Source organism: Phyllostomus hastatus, unplaced genomic scaffold (assembly GCF_019186645.2).
Source record: "Phyllostomus hastatus isolate PE091 unplaced genomic scaffold, TTU_PhHast_1.1 phas_contig_148, whole genome shotgun sequence".
Classification (NCBI taxonomy): Eukaryota; Metazoa; Chordata; class Mammalia; order Chiroptera; family Phyllostomidae; genus Phyllostomus; species Phyllostomus hastatus.
In genome coordinates, this window is record NW_025333607.1 from 1,813,689 (window position 1) to 1,832,813 (window position 19,125).

The following is a 19,125-nucleotide window of genomic DNA, read 5'->3' on the forward strand; positions in this document are numbered from 1 at the left end:
CTACAAAGCTACGGAACACACTTGCTAAAAAAATGTGTGGTTTTTGTTGTTGTTGCTGCTGTTGTTTTAAACACGAGTGGGAGGTCCAGGCTTCCGTAGAAATGGGGAACTTAGTTAAGGAGGGGTGGGGACCCCAGGCCAACATGACAGTGACAGCAATGGAAAAGGAACAGACACCAACAGTCTGAAATCTTCATGTACAGACCTGCAAGAAACAGAAGTTTCCTAGTGGAGTCTCAGTACCGGATGAGGGACACCACCTGTCACCACAGCAAGTTCAACAGTGGCTCTAAGACTTCCACAGTCATCGCAACAGCTGGTAAAAGGCTGGGGTCTTGGACGGGAGCAACCAACAACAGGTAACGGGACAGAAAGTGCCGCCCCGGCCAGTACGCTGGGTGGCGGATAGGCAAGGGGCTTGGCCCCTGGGCCTGGGAGTCACGCCGCGTGAAGCAGGATGCTGCGTTTTTGCCCTCGGCTGGAAGGACCCGGGACAAGCCACGGGACTGTGTGCCTCAGTCTCCTTCCTCAACAGCGAAGTGGACGTCACCTCCCTCGAGGGCAGCGGATGGGGGCTAGGGCGTTTATGTGTTTAAGTCTGGGACCTTCTATCCTCACCAGGGAGACATGGCCTCGGAAAGACGATGAGAAGCTTCAGCGCCAACAGCCCACGTTCTCGGCCCCTCACACCCAGAAGCAACGCCGTCGGTACCAGGCTTTGACGCCCCAGGCTTTTCTACAGTAATTCCAAAGGAAAGATCTACTTCCCTTCTCCTAGGAGGCTACAGATGTTCCTTAACCTTTGTAGAATCTTAGAAGAATGGCCATGTAACACATTTTTAAAATACGCCAAAAGCAGAGTCGCTCTAGCTAGTCTTAGTGCGGAAACAGGTGTCACCTCTTCCCTTCGCTGTTTCCACTGCACAGCAGGTCTTTCAGAGGCTGTTTGAAACCCCAGCACCACCTCTGTTACTCTCCAGCTTCGGAGAGTCGACACTCCTACTGTTCTAGTGTTCTCTGAATTCCGTCTCAAGGATGAAAATTAGTGTTTATGTTAAGAAGGTTTTTAACAAGTGGTCATCTCAAAGGACTAGAGAAAACCTGTTGCTCTCAGTGTGTGGAAGGGACCTGGCAGGGCCCCTGGGCAGCAGTGGGGTCCAGCCCAGCCCGCCCCTGTGTCCGCTGATTTCCGGTGCTCCCACGGGCCAGCCATAAAGCCACAGTATGTCCCAGACAGAACCACCACAGGGAGACGCTGCACACACCCAGGTGCATTCAGTTCCACATCAGTCACAGACACTGAGTCTACCAGAACTTTTTAAATGAAAGAAACAGAACGTAACACATCCAAAAACATAATTTAAATGCTTCTTGCCTCTCCATGTCTAATAGTTTAATAACTGAGTATCCTCATCAAAAAAAGAAAAAGAATCTTGGTGCATACATTTAAAAAATAAGAGGATGCATAATAGTAGATATTAAATAATCTACTGGTTAAAACGGTCTATGAAAGGAAAGATGCACACAACTGTCACTACCAAGACCGTACACAAATCTAGCAAGAAACTGAGAAGCAAAGAAATAAAAGCCAGCTCGTTTTTAATAGTTACCATGCTCATGAGTGATGGCTGAGGAAGGACAGTGCATTTACAGTAGTTGAAAGAAAAGGAAATGGGGAAAAAGAAAAGTTGAGATGTTGGTTTGGTTTTGCTGTTTGTAAGGAAATAATATAGAAAATGTGTTAATCAATTTGGGCAGTTATTTTGGGGTGTGCTGTGAAACAGCACAGACACAGCAAAGAGACCCCATAGGGAGAGATGTAGCATTCTCACGTCAGAGTGGTCGCTCCCACCCAGTTTCTGACTGGAGGTCACAAATGCTACCCTGATCCAGTCTGGCTGACAACAAACAGGACACCCAGGAAAGTAACCTGGGCCACCACCAGTCCCTCCGGGGAGCTGACAGGGACAGTGACCAAGGGTGATTCCTAGAACTGTGTTCCGAGCCTACGGAACATTAGGTAATAACTTCAAGGAAAACGGAAAGATTTCTAGTTCCAAAATAAGGAAGTCAGACTTTGCACAGAGTTTTTAGGAGCTCATTCATTTTTAGGAGCTCTACACTGGAAAGTGCCCCAAACTTGGGTGAGAGGGGCAGGCCCACGGACCAGGGGTTGTGACTGTTGACACAAACATGAAGAAGTTTTTCCTTGGTACTGAGAAAACCTAAGCACGTTGCTGCTGGTGATTCTTCCTGAAGGCAGCTAACATGGTCAAGTCGCAGTAGGACTGACCCTGGGTGAGGGAACCTGCACATTCAACTGCCAGGCAGAAAACCAAGTCGCACTGGAGCCACAGAGCACCAGCAGCACGAGGACATGTCTAAATGGTAATTTTTTAAATATAGCAAGAAATATGCACTAATACTTTTTCCTATTGTGAGAACAAAAATATACGGAAATGGAGAGATTAGTTAATTCTGTATTACTTCAGGAAGGCAAGCAGATTACAAATGCAGATGAGAAGAAATTTATTTTTTGCAGCAAGACTAGTTTTATAGAAGACTCAGAGTTCCAAACCTAATATGTTGACAAGATAACTCCAAGCCTGACCAAAGACAGATAAACGCACAAGGCCTCACAGAAACTAATTAAAAATAAAACACGAATAAAAATGAATCAGAACAAAAATATTGATTTTTCTTAATAAATATGAAAATGAATGTGCAATAGGTCTTTTTGCTTTAACTGCACTGTGCGCTAATTTTTCTAGTTTATACACATATCTAGTTATAGAGAGAAAAACTCTTAAGAATGTGTGAATCATTTTTGCGCACAGGTGAATCACCTGAACAAACATTACTCTTTAATGTCTTTCATCAGAGAGTCTGGACCTGCAAGGACAGAGGGGTCCGTGAGACACAGGACCACTGTGCTGAGGGGGCGCACGGGGGGAGTCAGGGGGCTGTGGGGGCTGGAAAGCCTGTTTGCTGGTGCCCCATTCTCCAACCTGGATCATTTATGAGCTTCCTCATTTTGTGGGAAATTCTCTAATAAGGGTCTTTTTCTACTATGCAACCAGGGGTTAGGCTGCGACAGGAGAGAGGGAGCAGTAAGGAGAGGACCACCGACCTCCTGGAAGGCAGGGTTTGGGTGTGACCTGTGAGTGCCCAATTAGGGGCTTTTAAATGAGTCACGTGAGCATTCTGTCCATTTAAAGATAACTCGCATCCTTCTGTCCTGACAAGATGATGGCTAGCTGACCCACGTCAGGAAAGCAGGGGCACAGGTGGCCCTTTTAACTTAAGTAATTGATACCTGATCCTTCCTCTGTCACCATTCCAAGTCCTTCGGCTTTGTTCTGCCGCTCGAATGCATTCAGGTCGAGGACACTGCGGAAACAGGAGGAAACACTCAGCAATGCCACACAGAATCTTCTCTCCTCACAAGAGCCAATGTCTGACAACTGTCTCTCTCGAAACGTGAACCAAACGTTAACATGCACTGGAAACACGCCCCAGCAGTCCAACGCCTACCAGCTGTGTTTCCTGGTGGCGGATGGCCTCTCGCCAGGCCGGGGCCAAAATGGCCCTCGTGAAAGGCGAGCGTAAGGCGTCAGTGGGCCCCAACTCAGGAGTGCGTCGGAGAGGTGGCAGCACACTTCAGTGTAATCATAGTGACCGTGGTTTTCCAGGTGGGATAGCTATCACATTCAGTGGGTGTCAGGTACCTTAGTCAAACGCCCAAATGATTTTACACACCGTAAAAATAGAAAGTAATTATCATAAATTCACTGGTTAAGGATCATTTATGTAGGAAAATGAGAAATGGTCCACAAGCTCCCAAATAAAACTAAATAGAATTTTCTTTTTTCTTTTAAAAATCACACACCACTCATATTCAACTATGCAGAATGCACATTAATTCTTCAAGGTCCCTATTTAAGCACAGGGGAGATTATTCTAACAATTATTAACACTGAGTAATTTAGTAATTAAGATGTTACTGACACCTCACAATAAGGCAGAATGTAAAACAGCAACTTCCGCCCCCCTTCCAAGTACGCGTAATCATTAAAATTCCTTCTGTGTGTAATTATTGTCCAGAGCGTGAGACGAACGCGTTGAAAGACACCCGCTCTGAGCTGGAGCGGAAACAGACATGCGCTCACCTGCAGGACTGCATCAGCCCGGCCAGGCTCTGGAAGAAACCCACGTCCTTCTTCTCCTTGAGGTAGTCGAGCATTTTCTACAGTAAATACAAACCACAAGGCCGCTGAGTCCGACTCTGGTTACTGGTAAGTAAAAAAAACAACAAAAGCATGCCTCCCACACTGACATACAGACAAAATGATATTCAGTGCACACGGGTACTGCCAATGTCGTTGCCCCCATGGGACGGTGGCAGTGTGTCCCGGCCGGAGGGGGCTCAGGTCTGCGTGCGGCACAGGGACAGGGCTTGGAGCAGGCGCTGCTCTACACCAGCCCCAGGAGCACCAGAAATATCAGGGGAGTCGCCCTCAATCCTCTCCTCATCTCTGCTTGAGAATCTGGAGATTCGGATACTTCAAGTTCACTGGGGAGGTCTGCTGGGTGCCCATCAGTCACAGGCTCCTTGGGAAAGTGGGGCTCTGGAGCCCCTGCCCCTGCAGAGCTGTGCCCGCTGTGTGCTGGCGGCTCAGACAGGAGCCCGGTTTCTGTCAGCGTGGCCTCCAGCCCGGGCCTGGTGGGGATCATCTCACTCCTGAATCCCTCTCCTCTGTCCTCAGAATGAGACCTGGACTCTGGGGTCAAACACAGTGTGGAACAGCTAGCGGAGCGCATGGCTGCCAGTGTGAGCCTGCTACTGCGCGTGGAGATGGAGCTGCTCCCGAAGGTGGCAATGCATGCTGGAGGCTTCACGCAAGTACACACAGGACTGCGAGGTGACAGGAGGCGCACCAAGGCTCCGGGAAGATAAAGTGCTGATCTTCTCCGCATTTTGAAAAGGGAGTAATTCCCAGGATTAGTGCCGTTCACACAGGGCTCAGCTAAGTAGTCAAAACTTTGGTAGTGATCTTCTTTTGGAAATCAGAGTCAGAGGTAATATGAAATTAAATACATAAAAGCTGCATAGACACATATATGTGGATATATATGCAGTATAAACCCATACACATGTATACGCGCCTATACATGTGTACACATGTGTATACACACATGCAGGCATATCCATGTGCCCAGACATGTGTGGCTGCAGGTGCATGTGTGCGCGCACACATGTGTATGCACATATACACATGCATATGTGTGTACACATGTGTCCCTATATGCACATGCACACATATATGCACATGCACTCACATATAGCGATATACACACATGTGTATATATATACACATACATAAAACATATGCACACACCTACCCATGCACATTTACACACATACCCACAAACTTGTACACACAGATGCACAAAACACACAGCCACTTGGGGAGGGTGTTGATAAGTTATTGGTCTAATCAAACATGAAGCACTTACTACTCATTGGTCTTTTAAAACAAAATGAATATGGCTTGGAGGGTCAAAGGGAGGTGACAGAATATATATCCAAAGGCTTAGAGAGAAAGGAAAAAAATCTATGGAAACAGGAAGGACATACGAGGGTTGACAGAACTAGGTGTACAGCTGTGAGTACATGAACAGAGTTTATTCTTGTGTTACTCAATTACTGTATTATTTTCCAAGGTTATGATGTCTCAAGGTTCCTTTTGGACAAAAAAATTTCTGAATATGTATACTATACCATTAAGTTCTTTTCAAGTAAAACACAAAGCAAGATAAATTGTTTGACAAATATTGTGGAGAGATTAGGCAGGTTTTCTTTATTTTTCCTTTTCTTAAAGTCACATAGTCATTCACTATGGAAATCAAAAAAAGGGCATGTATACATTGGATGGGAAAAAAGATCTCTATTTTCCCTACATCCTAACTGAAATGTGGCGTCCCTTCCAACTAGCAGCCCACACACAACACCGGAGCATCAGTGGTCGCTGCCGTGCCACTGATGACTCTGGGCACTTCCGCACATGCCACAGCCGGTACAGGTATTTCCAAATACTCAGACTGACCATTTCTCCTCAACGTTTATCAGATCAAGGACTAGATCTCGTACTTAAAGATTCATAAAGAAACACATCGCTTTGCCAAAAACCTGTTTTGTTAGCACTGGGTGACCACACTTCAATGCATTTGGCTTCCCTGGCACACCAGTGCACTCCCACTTCGTGTGTTTGTGCACACCACCCACATGGAGTTCGGGCATCGCTGAACCATTGGAGGCGTTGCACAGGCCGAGCTGGGAATGGGGATCAGGTGGGACCCGAGTCAGCTCTCAGCCCTCAAGGGCAGTGATCGTGTTCACAGAGCAAAGCAGGCAACTCAAGAAAAACGTGCAGATGAGTTTTTCTGCTATACTTCATTGCTGGTTAACCTGGTCCAAACTTCACCAAATTTCCTCGGCTTCACTTTGCTTAGGCTCCAGGATCTTCCAGCAGCATGTGCAGGCCCCTTCCCAGGGCGGTGGTTCTGAGGCTCCCAGCCACCCCAAGTCAAACATTCAAAGGATTTCACTAGCCTTTCTTTCCTTCTACCGGGGTGGCCCTTCACCTGCCTCACAGAAACTCACCGAGAAAGAATGGTTGTTAGTCCCAGGCTCATTAGCCATTCTTTCCCCCACAGATGCCGAAATATAAAAATAAGAGATTTCAGCTTTAGAATAACACAATCTGCTACTTCAACTATGCTGTCTTGCTGTTCTTCAGTTAGCCTAAGAGTTTTTTGCCCGAGTTTAGGACTCCCTGTAGCCCTGTGATGGTGGCCCGAGGTGTGCGGCACACAGCACGTGACGGTCTGCTTCTGACAGTTGTTTGGAGTCGCTCAAGTTCCCTCATTTTAACGAACTCCCAGACTCTGGCCTTCAGATGGCATCCCTTGTCGCCCTGGTTGAAGTCACTGAAACCTCAGCCCAAACCATGTCTACTTTTTAAACAGAACATAGTTCAAAACTTGGTTGCAAAGTGATTTTTTCCCATTTCTGGGGAGACTAGAAATAATCACAAGTAAAATAATTTCTGGCGGTGCATTCTGAGTATGTGCTAGCCTAGGAATGAGCTTCCTACCAAACACACAACGGAACCCAGGGAGCCGCATGCGGGGAGCCGTGACCTAACGTGGCACGTCCCTCACCAGACCTGGGCGAGAACCAACCTTTCACTGTGAAACCCTCTGGCCGGTGCTGGTGGGTCTCCAGAGGGAGCACTGCTGGTGACTTAAGATTCTGAAGAGAGTGGGTGTCCCAGAAAATATTCGGATGTGGAACAAGGTGACCACAAATAAAGGCATATTTTGCATAAAAACTGAAACATCCTGCAGCTGACAGTGCTTTGAGGATGACTCAAGCAGTCCAGCAAGTGGGCCCCGTGGCCCGCTGCTGGAGACGTGCATCATGGGAATGGCTCGCAGACCTTACCTGCTGCACTGTGGAGTTGCCGCCATTCAGGATAGCAATCCCCAGCTTCAGAGTAGCAGCCACCATCGGTCCGGTCTCCCCTTTAAAATATAAAACACAGTGCTCCTGACATCATTACCCCTGCCGCATTAGCCTGTTCTACCGCAGAATGTCCACTATCAAAATTACTCCCACCCCTACAAATCTCTACAGTGGTGGAGGGGGACAGAATGACTTACACACCAGAAAGATATTTTAAAAGTAATAACGCATATTTTGCCATCAATGCTTTATCAAATTTCGGATAATACAGACAGAACTAAAACTACATGAGGACACATTTAAAAAGCTATAAAAAACAATTGATTTTGAACTACTGAGACCTAAAATTATTAAAATTCACAACTGTGCATATTAAAATAATATTGAAATTAATAATTGAAAACTTTAAGCCACTTAAAGTTTTCCGTAGGGAAAACACCCCCCCTTGCTCCCTCGACAATACTGTGTTTGAGCAACTCTCATCACTTTCATCACTTTCACTTAATACATTACAGTCTTGCTCTGTTAGGATGACTAATACCAATGTGAAGTTATCCAAATAATAGTGGAAAAACTTTAAATTTAACTATAATATACTATCACTTAGTGTATTTTATTTTATGTTCTTCACCTGTACTTTAATCTTAGAGATAGAAATAATTTCCATATTTAGAGTGTGCCACCATTGATTTTCCATTCTGTCACAAATTATACTAAAAATGTTTCAAAAATGAAATATTATTAGTGTAAGAAAAATTACCCTGAAATAACTAGCTACTGAAAAATACAACATCAATACTACTTTAATTGTTAAAAAGGACTCACTTTAACAGCCTACACTTTTCTATCAAGGACCTGCAAACTGGCCTGAAGGCCAAACTCGGCTTGTCACTGGTTTTTGTAAATAAAGTTTTATTGAAACACAGCCACACCATTTGCTTCCACAGTGTCTGTAGCTGCTTTCCCACTGCTGTGACAGAGACCACGTGGGCATGAAGCTGAGAACATCCCCCTGGCCTGTCTCAGGAAACACCTGCTGCCTGGCTAGTATGAGCAGCTCACTAGAGTTGGGTCACAATAGAATTTCCAAAACTTCTTGAGCAAAAATAAAGCAAACCTTTAAAAAAGACTCCGAAACAAGACCGCCCCGAGTAAAGGCGGTCTGCCGTCTATTCCATCGCCGACCCGGGCATGACCCAGAAACTTGGGCACTGGGTGGGTAGGTGGGCTTGACCGAGGGGCCCCTGGGAAAGGAGGGGGTGCTGTGCTGCCGCGGGGCTCACCTTTGCTGGCACTGATCGTCTGCAGCACCATCTCGGCGGCGCCACGCTCGTGCAGCCGGGCCTGCTGGTACAGAAGCTTCTGCTTCTCCATCTCCTTCTCCTGAACACAAATCCCAACCGTTTATGTTGTGGCCATCAGTCAGCAGAGCAGCCTCTACAAACCACACTTTTAGTCATCCCTTCATGTACGGGCTCTATGGCAACATTACAGACCATTTCAACACCAACACTGCTATTTACACAGATGTTCACATTTTCGAGTCTTGGTTTTACGTCAACTGGTTTACCAGGAGTGGATTGTCTCAATTTTAATGATTTGATTAGTCCAAAGCCTGTACCATAGTTTGAAGGTAGCTGTACTTTGTCATCGAAACTTGCACTTTCTGAATTACACATTTGTGCATGTTTGTCACATTGGAATAATCTCCCGGGTCATGGCCATAACTTGATACTGCTCAGCAAATGGCTCGAGTTGCAAGGTATCACTGAATGACAGAACGTTAACTGAGACGTGTTGGAGTTTAAGCAAAATTGGAAGCTGATATGGGTAAAAAGTAGGCTTCAACTAAGCAGCAGACTTATGAGAGAGCTCTCCCCGGTGCCCCCCAAAGACTACAGAAGCCGTGTGCCTTTATATTTTGTATTCTCTGGTGGCAACAAACAATGCTGCATGGTGCTGCTGGGCGATGGCTGGAGTTTGCTCTGCTCCACTCAAGCTACCACTGAAAACATAAAGAAGAAAATAAAGAGAAAATATAAAGGCACAGCAAGTTCAAGACCAGAAGGATCATTCACTTGAGCTGTCCAGTTCGCTGGAGAATTGAGACGGGACTAAGCAGTATAAGTTGCAGAATGAAAGTTGCATAGAGCCCTGTGACAGCGAGTCCGTCAATGGCGTGGTAGAGAAGCTTAGTCAATGGACATGAAACGCTCAGTTAGTATCATGTCCGTAAACACAACGGCCAAAACGTATGTGACCTCAGAGCAGGAGGAGCTGCAGCAGAGGGGACCGCTTTGCTGCCATAAACTTTCCATCAAAGTACGGCAGAGACACTGGAAGATGGAAGAGGTTTAAAAAATGAAGGCTTGCTGGTTACAGAATATGAAAAATAAATAAACTCAAAGGAGGGGGAAGAAATGGGCTCAAACAAATGAAAAAAGAAACCTTTAAACCAAAAGCAACCAACACAGACATCAATGCTGTTACCAGAGAGTTCTCGCCGATGCTGGCAAAATTGTTTCTTAAATCTTTGATAATATCGTGCTGCGAAAACAAAATCGATCAGGGTTTTTTTCACACTATAGTTAGAGCGCCTGCGGTTAAATTTTATTTTTTCTTAAATTATGTGATAGGCCTAAATGGAAGCAGAGAAACGAAAAGAAAAAAAAAAAGGCAGCTTTGCTTTGTGGTAGCCATGCTGACATCTAAAAGGTTTGCCTTCATGTTTAAACCTCTTCCTGTGAAGTAAAAAACAGAACAGAAACAAAACCACACAGACACACAAAACCGTATTGTCGTCACAACACAGTTTCAGGAAAACAGAAAGAAGACCCTTCCGTCCGCCCTTCAGGTGTTAACATTGGGGAGCAACATTTGATTCTTCCTTTTAGACCCAACAATCTTTGTCCGCCTACTGCCAGAACTATCATGGAGTCCGCTTCCTTCGCCAACTCCTTTGAGAGACCAGGTTCCAGTAGGACAGCGGTAAGGAATGACTGGTCCAGGAAGGGCCCTATCGCTTCCATCAATGACAGAGGCAAGGGAGCTAGAAAGATCAATTCTTTCTAGACCCAACAGAACAGAGCAAGGCAGTCATGAAGACATCCCAGGAAATGGCAGCACACCATATATTCTTGAGGAGAAAAGAACGAAAGTCAACAATACCCTTTGCCATTTCTGCTCACTGTGTGGGTACAGCGCGCCAAGACCTGCCAGAGCAGTGCCTGCGCTGCACTCCGAGACCCCAGTTTCCTTCTGTAACTTAAATCACCTGGGATGGACGGATGGCAGGAGGATCAAGAAGCAGACAGGATGTCAAATCGTCTCCTTTGGAAAACAAATTCTCTGGGCAAAGATCCCTCTCACCTTTCTCCTATAGCATCTGCATTCCCATAGTAATAACTATTTCAGAACTGATGAGGATGCTCAGTTGAAAAAATGTTGAATGAGAAAGACACAGTGATCTAAAGGCAGGAAGGGCCATGCTTCACAAAGAGGGGCCGGTCGGCCCCTCTGGGGCCCCTCTTCGGGGGACCAGGCGGGGCACACCCCTCCACAAGCTCTTCCCTGCTCCCCTCCTTTCAGGTGCACTGCCCTGTGAGGACTGCCTCCGTGTGCCATTTAGTCTCGTGCTCGGGAATTCTGTCACAACATAAAACAATGAAACCTTGACAGCTATGCCAGAAGTGTCCAGACAATGACGGACTAGGTGCAGAGAAAAAAACAATTTCATTTCAAATTTACTGCAGATTTGATTTTTTAAGCAGACTGGAACGGATCTTTTGAAATTATCTCACTAAGGGAACTCACACTTTGAAATGCCTTTTTAAAGGTAAGGTTCCCTGCCCCAGATTGCTTAAAATCACCAACTAGTCTTACATTAACATTATTCCTTCAACGCTCTGCTTAGTCTTTAAAGTACTCCAAGGTCACAAAGAAAGGTTAAGGAGCGGGGAGAAAAAGAGCAGCCCTGAAGTCCGAGTTTTCCTTTAGGCAAACAGTTCTGACTGCCCAGAGTCGTAGAGAAATATGAGCTGTTTTCTAATAAGATTGTTATGAGTCTTTTCAAGGTCAAGAGTGGTCATAAATCAGACCGTGATCAAATCAGAGGTTAAATGGAAGTCTTCAACATCATGATTTGTTTTCAGTATAACTGAAGTTTCTCATAAAATTGCAAATATTCTCCCATGCGGTTTAAGAGTGCCCCAGGCTTTTGGCATCTGATGGAGGGGAAAGTTCAAAGGCCTCAAAAAATAATCCATTTGGTTCTTTGACAACTTGCCTCTTATGAGAAAAAATATTGAAACTAAAGGAATAAATTACAACAGTCCCTGGCTACTTGGTGGAGAAAATAATTTATCCCCATAATGGAGAGGAGCAGGCATTTTCAGCAGGGCAGCCAGGGACAGTGGAAGAGTTCTCACCGCTCCCGAAGGGCCCTCCGCCCCATGTGCCCGCGCACCGAGGCCGAGCAAGTCAGAGCCGGGCTTCATGCTGCTGCTTTTTCTTTGAGGTCCCAGTCCTGCACGACTGCTGAGGTTTCCCTCTCAACTGAATGTGGAAGCCAGTTACAATGTGAGAGAGTTGCTCAGAGCTGAACTTCTTTTAAAAGTATTTCCCAATACTTAATGTTACAAGGCAACATTAAACATTCTCATCTGGCATCTTCACTTCAGTCATAACCTACTGGGTGAGTTGACCCTCAACGTCCTAGGGAGAGAAGGTGGAGACACAGATGATGCAGCTGGGTAACTCTGAGGACGAAGGTGAAAGGCAGTGAGGTGGTGCCAATGACTTGGTTTATGACACAAAGAGGCCAACTAAGACTAAAAAACCCACAAAAGTATGGGTAAGAGGTGCACTCCCCACTTGGTTCCCATTCCCACCTCTGGAACTGTAGGTTGGCTACAGTCACACGAAGTTGGCTCACAGTGCTGAGAAGACACTTCCACAAGTATAACTTTGTTTAATAATAAAGGGTTCCCTGAGTTTATACACTTCAAACTTAATTTTTTCAAAATTAAGTGTGAAATGTGCTGGATGTGCAGCATCTGGAGGACAGGCCACAGCTGTTCTGTGGGCTGTGTTCACTGTGCCAGGCCAGCACACACACAGCACATTGGTGCAGCTCCCTGCACAGAGTAAACGCTCCAGAAGATGTGAGTGGAGGGCAGAACTACACAGTGTGGTATCATGCAGTCTGCACAATTAATCTGAAGTTTTACTAGTGTGAAAAATGTACCTAGTTTACTTTCAGTACATGGTCGAAGAAGTCCAGATTTATACACGTATAAATAACAATGTTCAATTTGGAGTTTTTAGCTCATTTCTTTTTTTGTCTGTCCTTTTCATTATTACCTATTCTGTCTGCAGCTGAATATCATCTTCCAGAGTCTATTTCTCAACAGGATGAGCATTGTTGCTAATGCTTTCTCTTTAATAAAAATAAAAAGTGTGGTTTTTCACAAAGCAAAGTTTGTTTAGAAGCCTATCAAAGTTTCACTGACACAGGCCCAGAACCAACAGAAACTCTGACCCTCAGAACGAGGTGCGGTGAATGCTGCGACATGCCGTGCCCTGAGTCGTCACGACTCACTCCGTTCTGTGCCGTGTGTGCGCGCGTTTTGGCTGGATTCGACACGTTCAAACCAATCAATGCTGTGCTGAAGCGTAACACCAGCTGAGTGGAAGCAGTTTTCTGTTTCAGGATCCTGATGACCAAATTCACGGGGCCCCACAGGCAGCGCCACTACCGGACGCCAACGTCAGAGGCTGTCCAGGCTGCGATGGTAAATGGACTTATCGTCAGAGGGGATGGGGTTTGTCCCGAGCACAACACTGACTTGAAACTGCCTTGGTTTACCTTCTTTCTTAAGTTTTTTAAGCCTCGAGAGCCTCGAACATGGGCTCTGTGAAAGAAAGGGCTCTGTGGTCCCACTCACGTGTCCTAACAAAGGACAGTGTCTGGAAGGAAGGGACCTGACAGCCCTCCCTGTGAGAGAATGGCCAGGTCAAGGCAGTGCCAGAGTAACAGGTGGGGAAAGGAAATCAGGTAAAGTTCATCACAGATGGATAGCAACGACACATGACGTGGGTTCTGAGAGCTCCCAACTCAAGTGGCTCCAGTGTCTATGGTTCTAGTTTTCAGGAAGGATTCTTAATCCTACCCCAGGTCAACCCGAGACACAGCTGAACTCCAAGCAGTGGACAGAGTCTCAGAATCCTGGCCAGGGCTACCTGCTCAGCTGAGGGAGGGCTCTTCCGGAGACTGTCCTAAGCACACACACGGTCCTTTTGCCCTCAGACACTTGGCGCTTGTCCAATGCCAAGCACTGCTCGGATAAACTTTACTGTATAAGTTCCCAAATAATTACTTTTCCTGAATTGCTAAGGACCTTTTCATTATATCACGTATTGTCATCTTCACAAAGGTCTTTGAAAAAAAAAAAACAAACTTCAGGAATTTGTTTCTCCCAAACAAAGAGACTGTCTTTGTTTTGCGGATGCTGGAAACTGTTTGATGTCTGTGGTTCAAGGCGGCTCCTGGAGAACGTGGGGGCAGCAGCGCACTCAGCCGCCACGCACTGGCCAGTGACAGCGCGGGTCTCTGCGTGAACGTTATTCCCACAAGCCTCCTCTCATGGCCCTAACCCTCTCCCCTTCCTCAACAATTCCACCCCTTCGTCTGACTGTACAGTGTATAACTGTGTGATAATTACAAATCCCAAGGTAGGAAAAGGTAGAGATTCATATATATGCACAGATGATAGACTTCATTTTCCATGAAACATTTTTATTTGCCATTCATATTCTACAAAAATGTAGGGTTTATTTTTCTTCTCGCTGCTCCACCAAAGACCAGAGGAAAACTAATGAAAATGTATTTGCTGCTAGCAATATTTATGCATTTAGAAGAACTATGAAATTTCTCTGAAAATGAAAAGAATTTACTCTATAATAACAAATCACAAATAACATTTAACATTTTAAAGGTGATTATGACCTCCGAGAATATCTAATTCAAAGCTTTTTGTTCAGAGTAAAAAGAGGTGAAGCACAGAGTACTCCTACATGACCTGCTGAATGAAGGTCCCCGAGTCAGCCCCCAGATGAGAACGCAGCCACTTGTCCGCCCGCCTGGGTAGGGCAGCACTCCCCATACCGCAGAAGTTTCTCTACGACTTCTGTCCTTGTCCGAAGGTGAAACTGACTGGATGTCACAATAATGGCAAGTATGTGTAGAACTAGTTGTACTAGCAATGTTCTGAGTGCTTCATGTGTGTTAACTAATTAGATCCTCAGTCCAGTCCTCTAAGTAGATACTATAATGAGCTCCATTTCACAGACAGAAAAATTGGGGCTTAAGATATCACAGGTGGGGGAGCTCAGCATCAACCACAGGCAGTCCAACAGGGAGTCCGTCTGACTCCCTGCACCCCGTTCACAGCGCACACTGCAGTCAAGCACAAGCTTCCACTGAGATTATGTTAAAAATGGAAGCACACTGACTCAAATTATTGTGCACATCAAAAACACACAACTGCATGTTTACGTGTGTGTTTAAATGTATTTAGGTCCACAGTACCCACACGCACAACCACTGCCTTGCAGAGGGCTGTGCTTTCTGGAATGTGCCTCATGCCGGCTCCGACCTCCAGCCCTCCCACACCCTCTCACCTGGCCTTGGCGATGCACCCTGCTCCTGAGCCAGCAAGGCTGGCTCAGAGTGCCGCTGTGGCTGTGGAAGTGGGCTGCCACCACACCACCACTCACTAGGAAGGCCCGGTGCTGAGGCACACAGAGGGATGACAGATCCCAGACACCCCACAGGCTGGTCCCAAACCCGGGCTTCCCCAGGGGCTGCACTGGTTGAAGTCGGCAGGAAGTATAAAGAAATTAACTCCCTGTGACCCATGACAGATAGGAGGTGGGGTGGACTGGCAGATAAAGTGCTCACCCTCCATCCCCAGGAGGCACTATTCCAGGTGCACGTGGCCTCTCCCAGAGCTGACACACCTGAGCAACTGTGGACTGCTGAGCGGCCTTGGTTAGCTCAGGTGTGCTGGCTTATATCTGCGCTCCATCCTCCCTGTGGGTCCCTCTTCCTCTCGCTCACGCTTCTGCAGGACGGTAACACCCCAGCCCTGTGAAATGGTAGCAATCGGCTCTCTGCTGTTTCTGAAGGAACCAGGGCCACGGCATGAGGGCTTGACTGGAGACTGACAGTTCCATCACGCGATATAAACACGTGGCTGTTGGATGGCGGCAGCGAGCGTGAGCATTCCAGAACACTGGCCACCAAAACGCTTTCTCCCGTCCCCACAGAGCTTCTGCACTAGGGACTAAAAAACTGTAAGCTGTCTTGAGGAAAGAAATAATTCTTCAGTATTTCATATACACATCTACAGCTTTACTTTGCTTATATTCAAGGGCTCCCTTTTTCTAAGACTCGGCAGCCTTCCAGTTCAGATTGCTGCGTTCCTCTGAAAGGAACAAAATAAACCCATTCAAAGGCAATAGCTGTTAGAGAGGGTATGTCTTATAGTCAGTTTGTTCCTGAAGAATTTACAAAATAAATAAAGTAAATAAATAAATAAATACAAAATAAAGATCCTATTCAGAACCAGGTAAATCGCTGGAGGGGCCAAGGAGAAGCACTACTGTCACCGGGCAGGGCTGCAGACTGTCCGCCCACCAGGCGTCTGGACCCACATCGCAGATGAGAAACTGGGCATCCGCCAAAGGACGTGCCACTGGCCGAGCATTTGAGCCACGTGTTCTCAAGGGCAAGTTCATGCTCCGCCCCTTTGGCTCACATAAGCTCCACTGCCATTAATTTAGCTCTTAGGTAAGTAATAAATCTACCTTAACATTCCACGGAAATGCTTTCCCTACAGTATTGCTTAATTTCATTCTCTCACATCTTACAGAAGAGCAGGGGAAGTAACCATCTGAGGAACATTTCTGTATGTTTTACAAAATCATAGTTTAAAAACATGTTCTCCTCTGGTAGCAAAGCTCTCAGATGATCTCGGTGACCAGAACCCAACATGCTCAGAAGCATGAACTTATTTGACTTGAATCATTATTATTAGTTATTATTTGCTTTGGTTTATAAAACATTCCAAGCTAAATAAAGCATTCAATATCAGTAACTAACATTTCCGGTATTTGCCCAAATGTTTCTTCCCTTTCAAATAATTCTGACCTCTTTGTAAGATTTAACTGTCTTTTTTAATAATTTTAACACTGAAGCAGACGCAGTTCTAAAAGGGTGTGTGCGACAACGGACTAGGTGTGCAGTGGACTGTTCAACGAATAGTTGTAGGGAAGGTGCTGTCGACGGAGCCGGGATGAGGCTGCCGAGTTCAGACGGGCAAGCTGCACAGGGTCACACGCGTGAACAGCGGCGCACACAACACGTGTTCGAGGGAGAAAAGAGCCGGCAAATCTGGCCTTCAGTCCCCATGCTGTTTCCCACGTTTCTTGAGCTTTGCTTTATTTCTCATGGGCTTTTCCTTATTATGCCACACTTTTTAAAATCTCAAATTACTTTTGTAATTCTAGTGCAAAATGTCTTCTTTTAGCAAATGTTACAAGCGCTTAGCTATCCAAAATATTAAGAGATAGAAACAATCAAGATCTTCCCGAAAACAAATGCTGAAACCAGTGCTGAAACTGTGGAATACTAATGGCAGGTATCACTAGCACAGTGGAAGAGCAGACTTACTTCCAGGGTCACCAGGAATGCCACTTATCACATCCGTTTTCAGGTGACAGGACTGGTGGGAGGAAGCCTCAGGAGACAGAGGCCAGAAGTCCCTAGCGAAGGGCTTGCTGCCTACAGGGTGGGAGCCCTCCGTCCAGCACAGTGTGCCGCTCAGATCTCAAGCCACGAGCTACTCCAAGTGCAAGAAGACTCAGCCTGTGTCAAGGACAGGATACTGGAAAGACCAATGGCACTGGGGCTAGAACTTGTAGAAGGATTGCAAGACCTTATGTTACCAAAGAACCTGAGATGTTGGGTCTAACAAAAAGGTCAATGTCACAGAAACCGAAACTGAGACCCAGACAAATACACACACATGTACAGTTTACCTTGCTGCGCTGGGATCCTGTGGCCTTAGGAAGGATGAGGACAGAAGCAAAATAGCAATAAACAATTGCTCTGGAGACCACAAGTGGTTACACTTCAGAAACTGTTATCTGCGGTTCTCAGCTCATTCTAATTTACCTCAGATCTTACCAATGAAGATGGATTTGAGAACAGAATACACACACATTAGACATGATTCCAGTGCCATACAGGAAATTACCCTGAGGGCAGTTTTCGCAGCCAGCAATAGGCATTGGTTTTCTCAAGTTCACTAGTTCTCGTGTTTCCCACACAGTGACTGCAGTGCGGCAGAGACGCCCGTGTCAAGCTGTCCCTGAAAGAGGCACTGTGTGTTTGGTCCTCGCCTACCCTTCTCTGTGGGTCCAAGGCAGTTAGTGGCTGCCTGCTGGGTCCTAGTGTGCCCCCAGACTTCTGGCTCAAAGTCCAGACAAGTTAATCAATAGTGAAATCGAAAAGAATCTATTCTATTCCCTTCCACTTCATTTCTTCTTTTGAAAATTCCAAAATCAAAAAATATATAAGGAGAGTGGTAGTTAACAACACCTAGTTTTTATCATTAGAAAACAAAAGTATAGTCTAAGAAAAGGGGGGAAATAACATCTCCTTTCTTTCTGGCTAGTTAACATTGAGCACTTCAAATTATGCGGCTATTTCAGGCTGAAAGGTTTGGGAGCACAACCATAAGCTAAAAGGTGGTCCTGGGAAGACCGTGCCCCCGCCCCCACCTCATGCAAGCAGACTGGCTGTGTGCCCCGGCCGCAGGTGTGCAGGGAACGAGGGACCCATTGGGCAGGAGTTGCTGGAGGCCGAATAGTTAAGATTCAATTCAGAAAAAGATACTGAGCCAAGGCTTCTGTTAAAAATTTGATGCCGCATTGCTCTTCAGTGAGCATTTTCCTCACGCGTCCGTTGGAAATTTGGATCACGGCCTCCCCTGAGACAGGGCCACCTGAGGCCTCGCACCCCTGGGCTCCTCAGGGGCACTCGTTCCGAACACACGCGCCCTGGCGTGTTTACTGAGTCTGCTCCCTGGTGCTGACCGCGGCACATGTTAGGGCACAGATGGGCCCCTGCTGCTGACATGCAGGTCCCTGACCGTAAGCTGCGATTAAGCCATGAAGCAAGAAACATAAACGTCAGTTATGAGCTATGGAACAATGCTTCCGAGGAGAAAAAGGCAAATCTAGAAAGATCCATCTTACTTCAAAACTCTTCACTTCCTCTTCACCATCGTCATCTTCTTCGTCATGACAACTCTGATGCATGGAAAAATTGAAAAGGTTAACAGAATTAGAATATGGTGGGGCGTGAAGAACAAAAGAAAGTCGTGTGGAATGCCACAGTGCTTGCATTCATTTGTCATCCACGTTGTTCAAACGTGTAATACAGTAGCTGCAATAACCTTAGATGGTATCATCAATGAGTTCGTGAGCTAAAAGAAAATTTTACTGGGCTTCCACAAAATCGCAGTGCTAAG

The 19,125-nt window shown here is 46.1% G+C and overlaps 1 protein-coding gene across 6 annotated transcripts in view; it reads right to left on the reverse strand.

The window, feature by feature from the left end:
- Nucleotides 1-19,125, reverse strand: part of RYR2 (ryanodine receptor 2) — a 540,637-nt gene that overhangs the window by 62,508 nt on the left and 459,004 nt on the right. For 5 of the 6 annotated variants that reach the window (XM_045860807.1, XM_045860777.1, XM_045860769.1 and 2 more), the window contains 6 exons: nucleotides 18,851-18,904; nucleotides 17,630-17,653; nucleotides 8,812-8,911; nucleotides 7,508-7,587; nucleotides 4,170-4,246; nucleotides 3,317-3,390 (listed from right to left, as the gene is read on the reverse strand). In XM_045860807.1, coding sequence (XP_045716763.1) covers nucleotides 3,317-3,390; nucleotides 4,170-4,246; nucleotides 7,508-7,587; nucleotides 8,812-8,911; nucleotides 17,630-17,653; nucleotides 18,851-18,904 — 409 coding nt within the window. The remainder of the gene's footprint in view (nucleotides 1-3,316; nucleotides 3,391-4,169; nucleotides 4,247-7,507; nucleotides 7,588-8,811; nucleotides 8,912-17,629; nucleotides 17,654-18,850; nucleotides 18,905-19,125) is intronic. The other variant, XM_045860787.1, reaches the window with a different exon arrangement.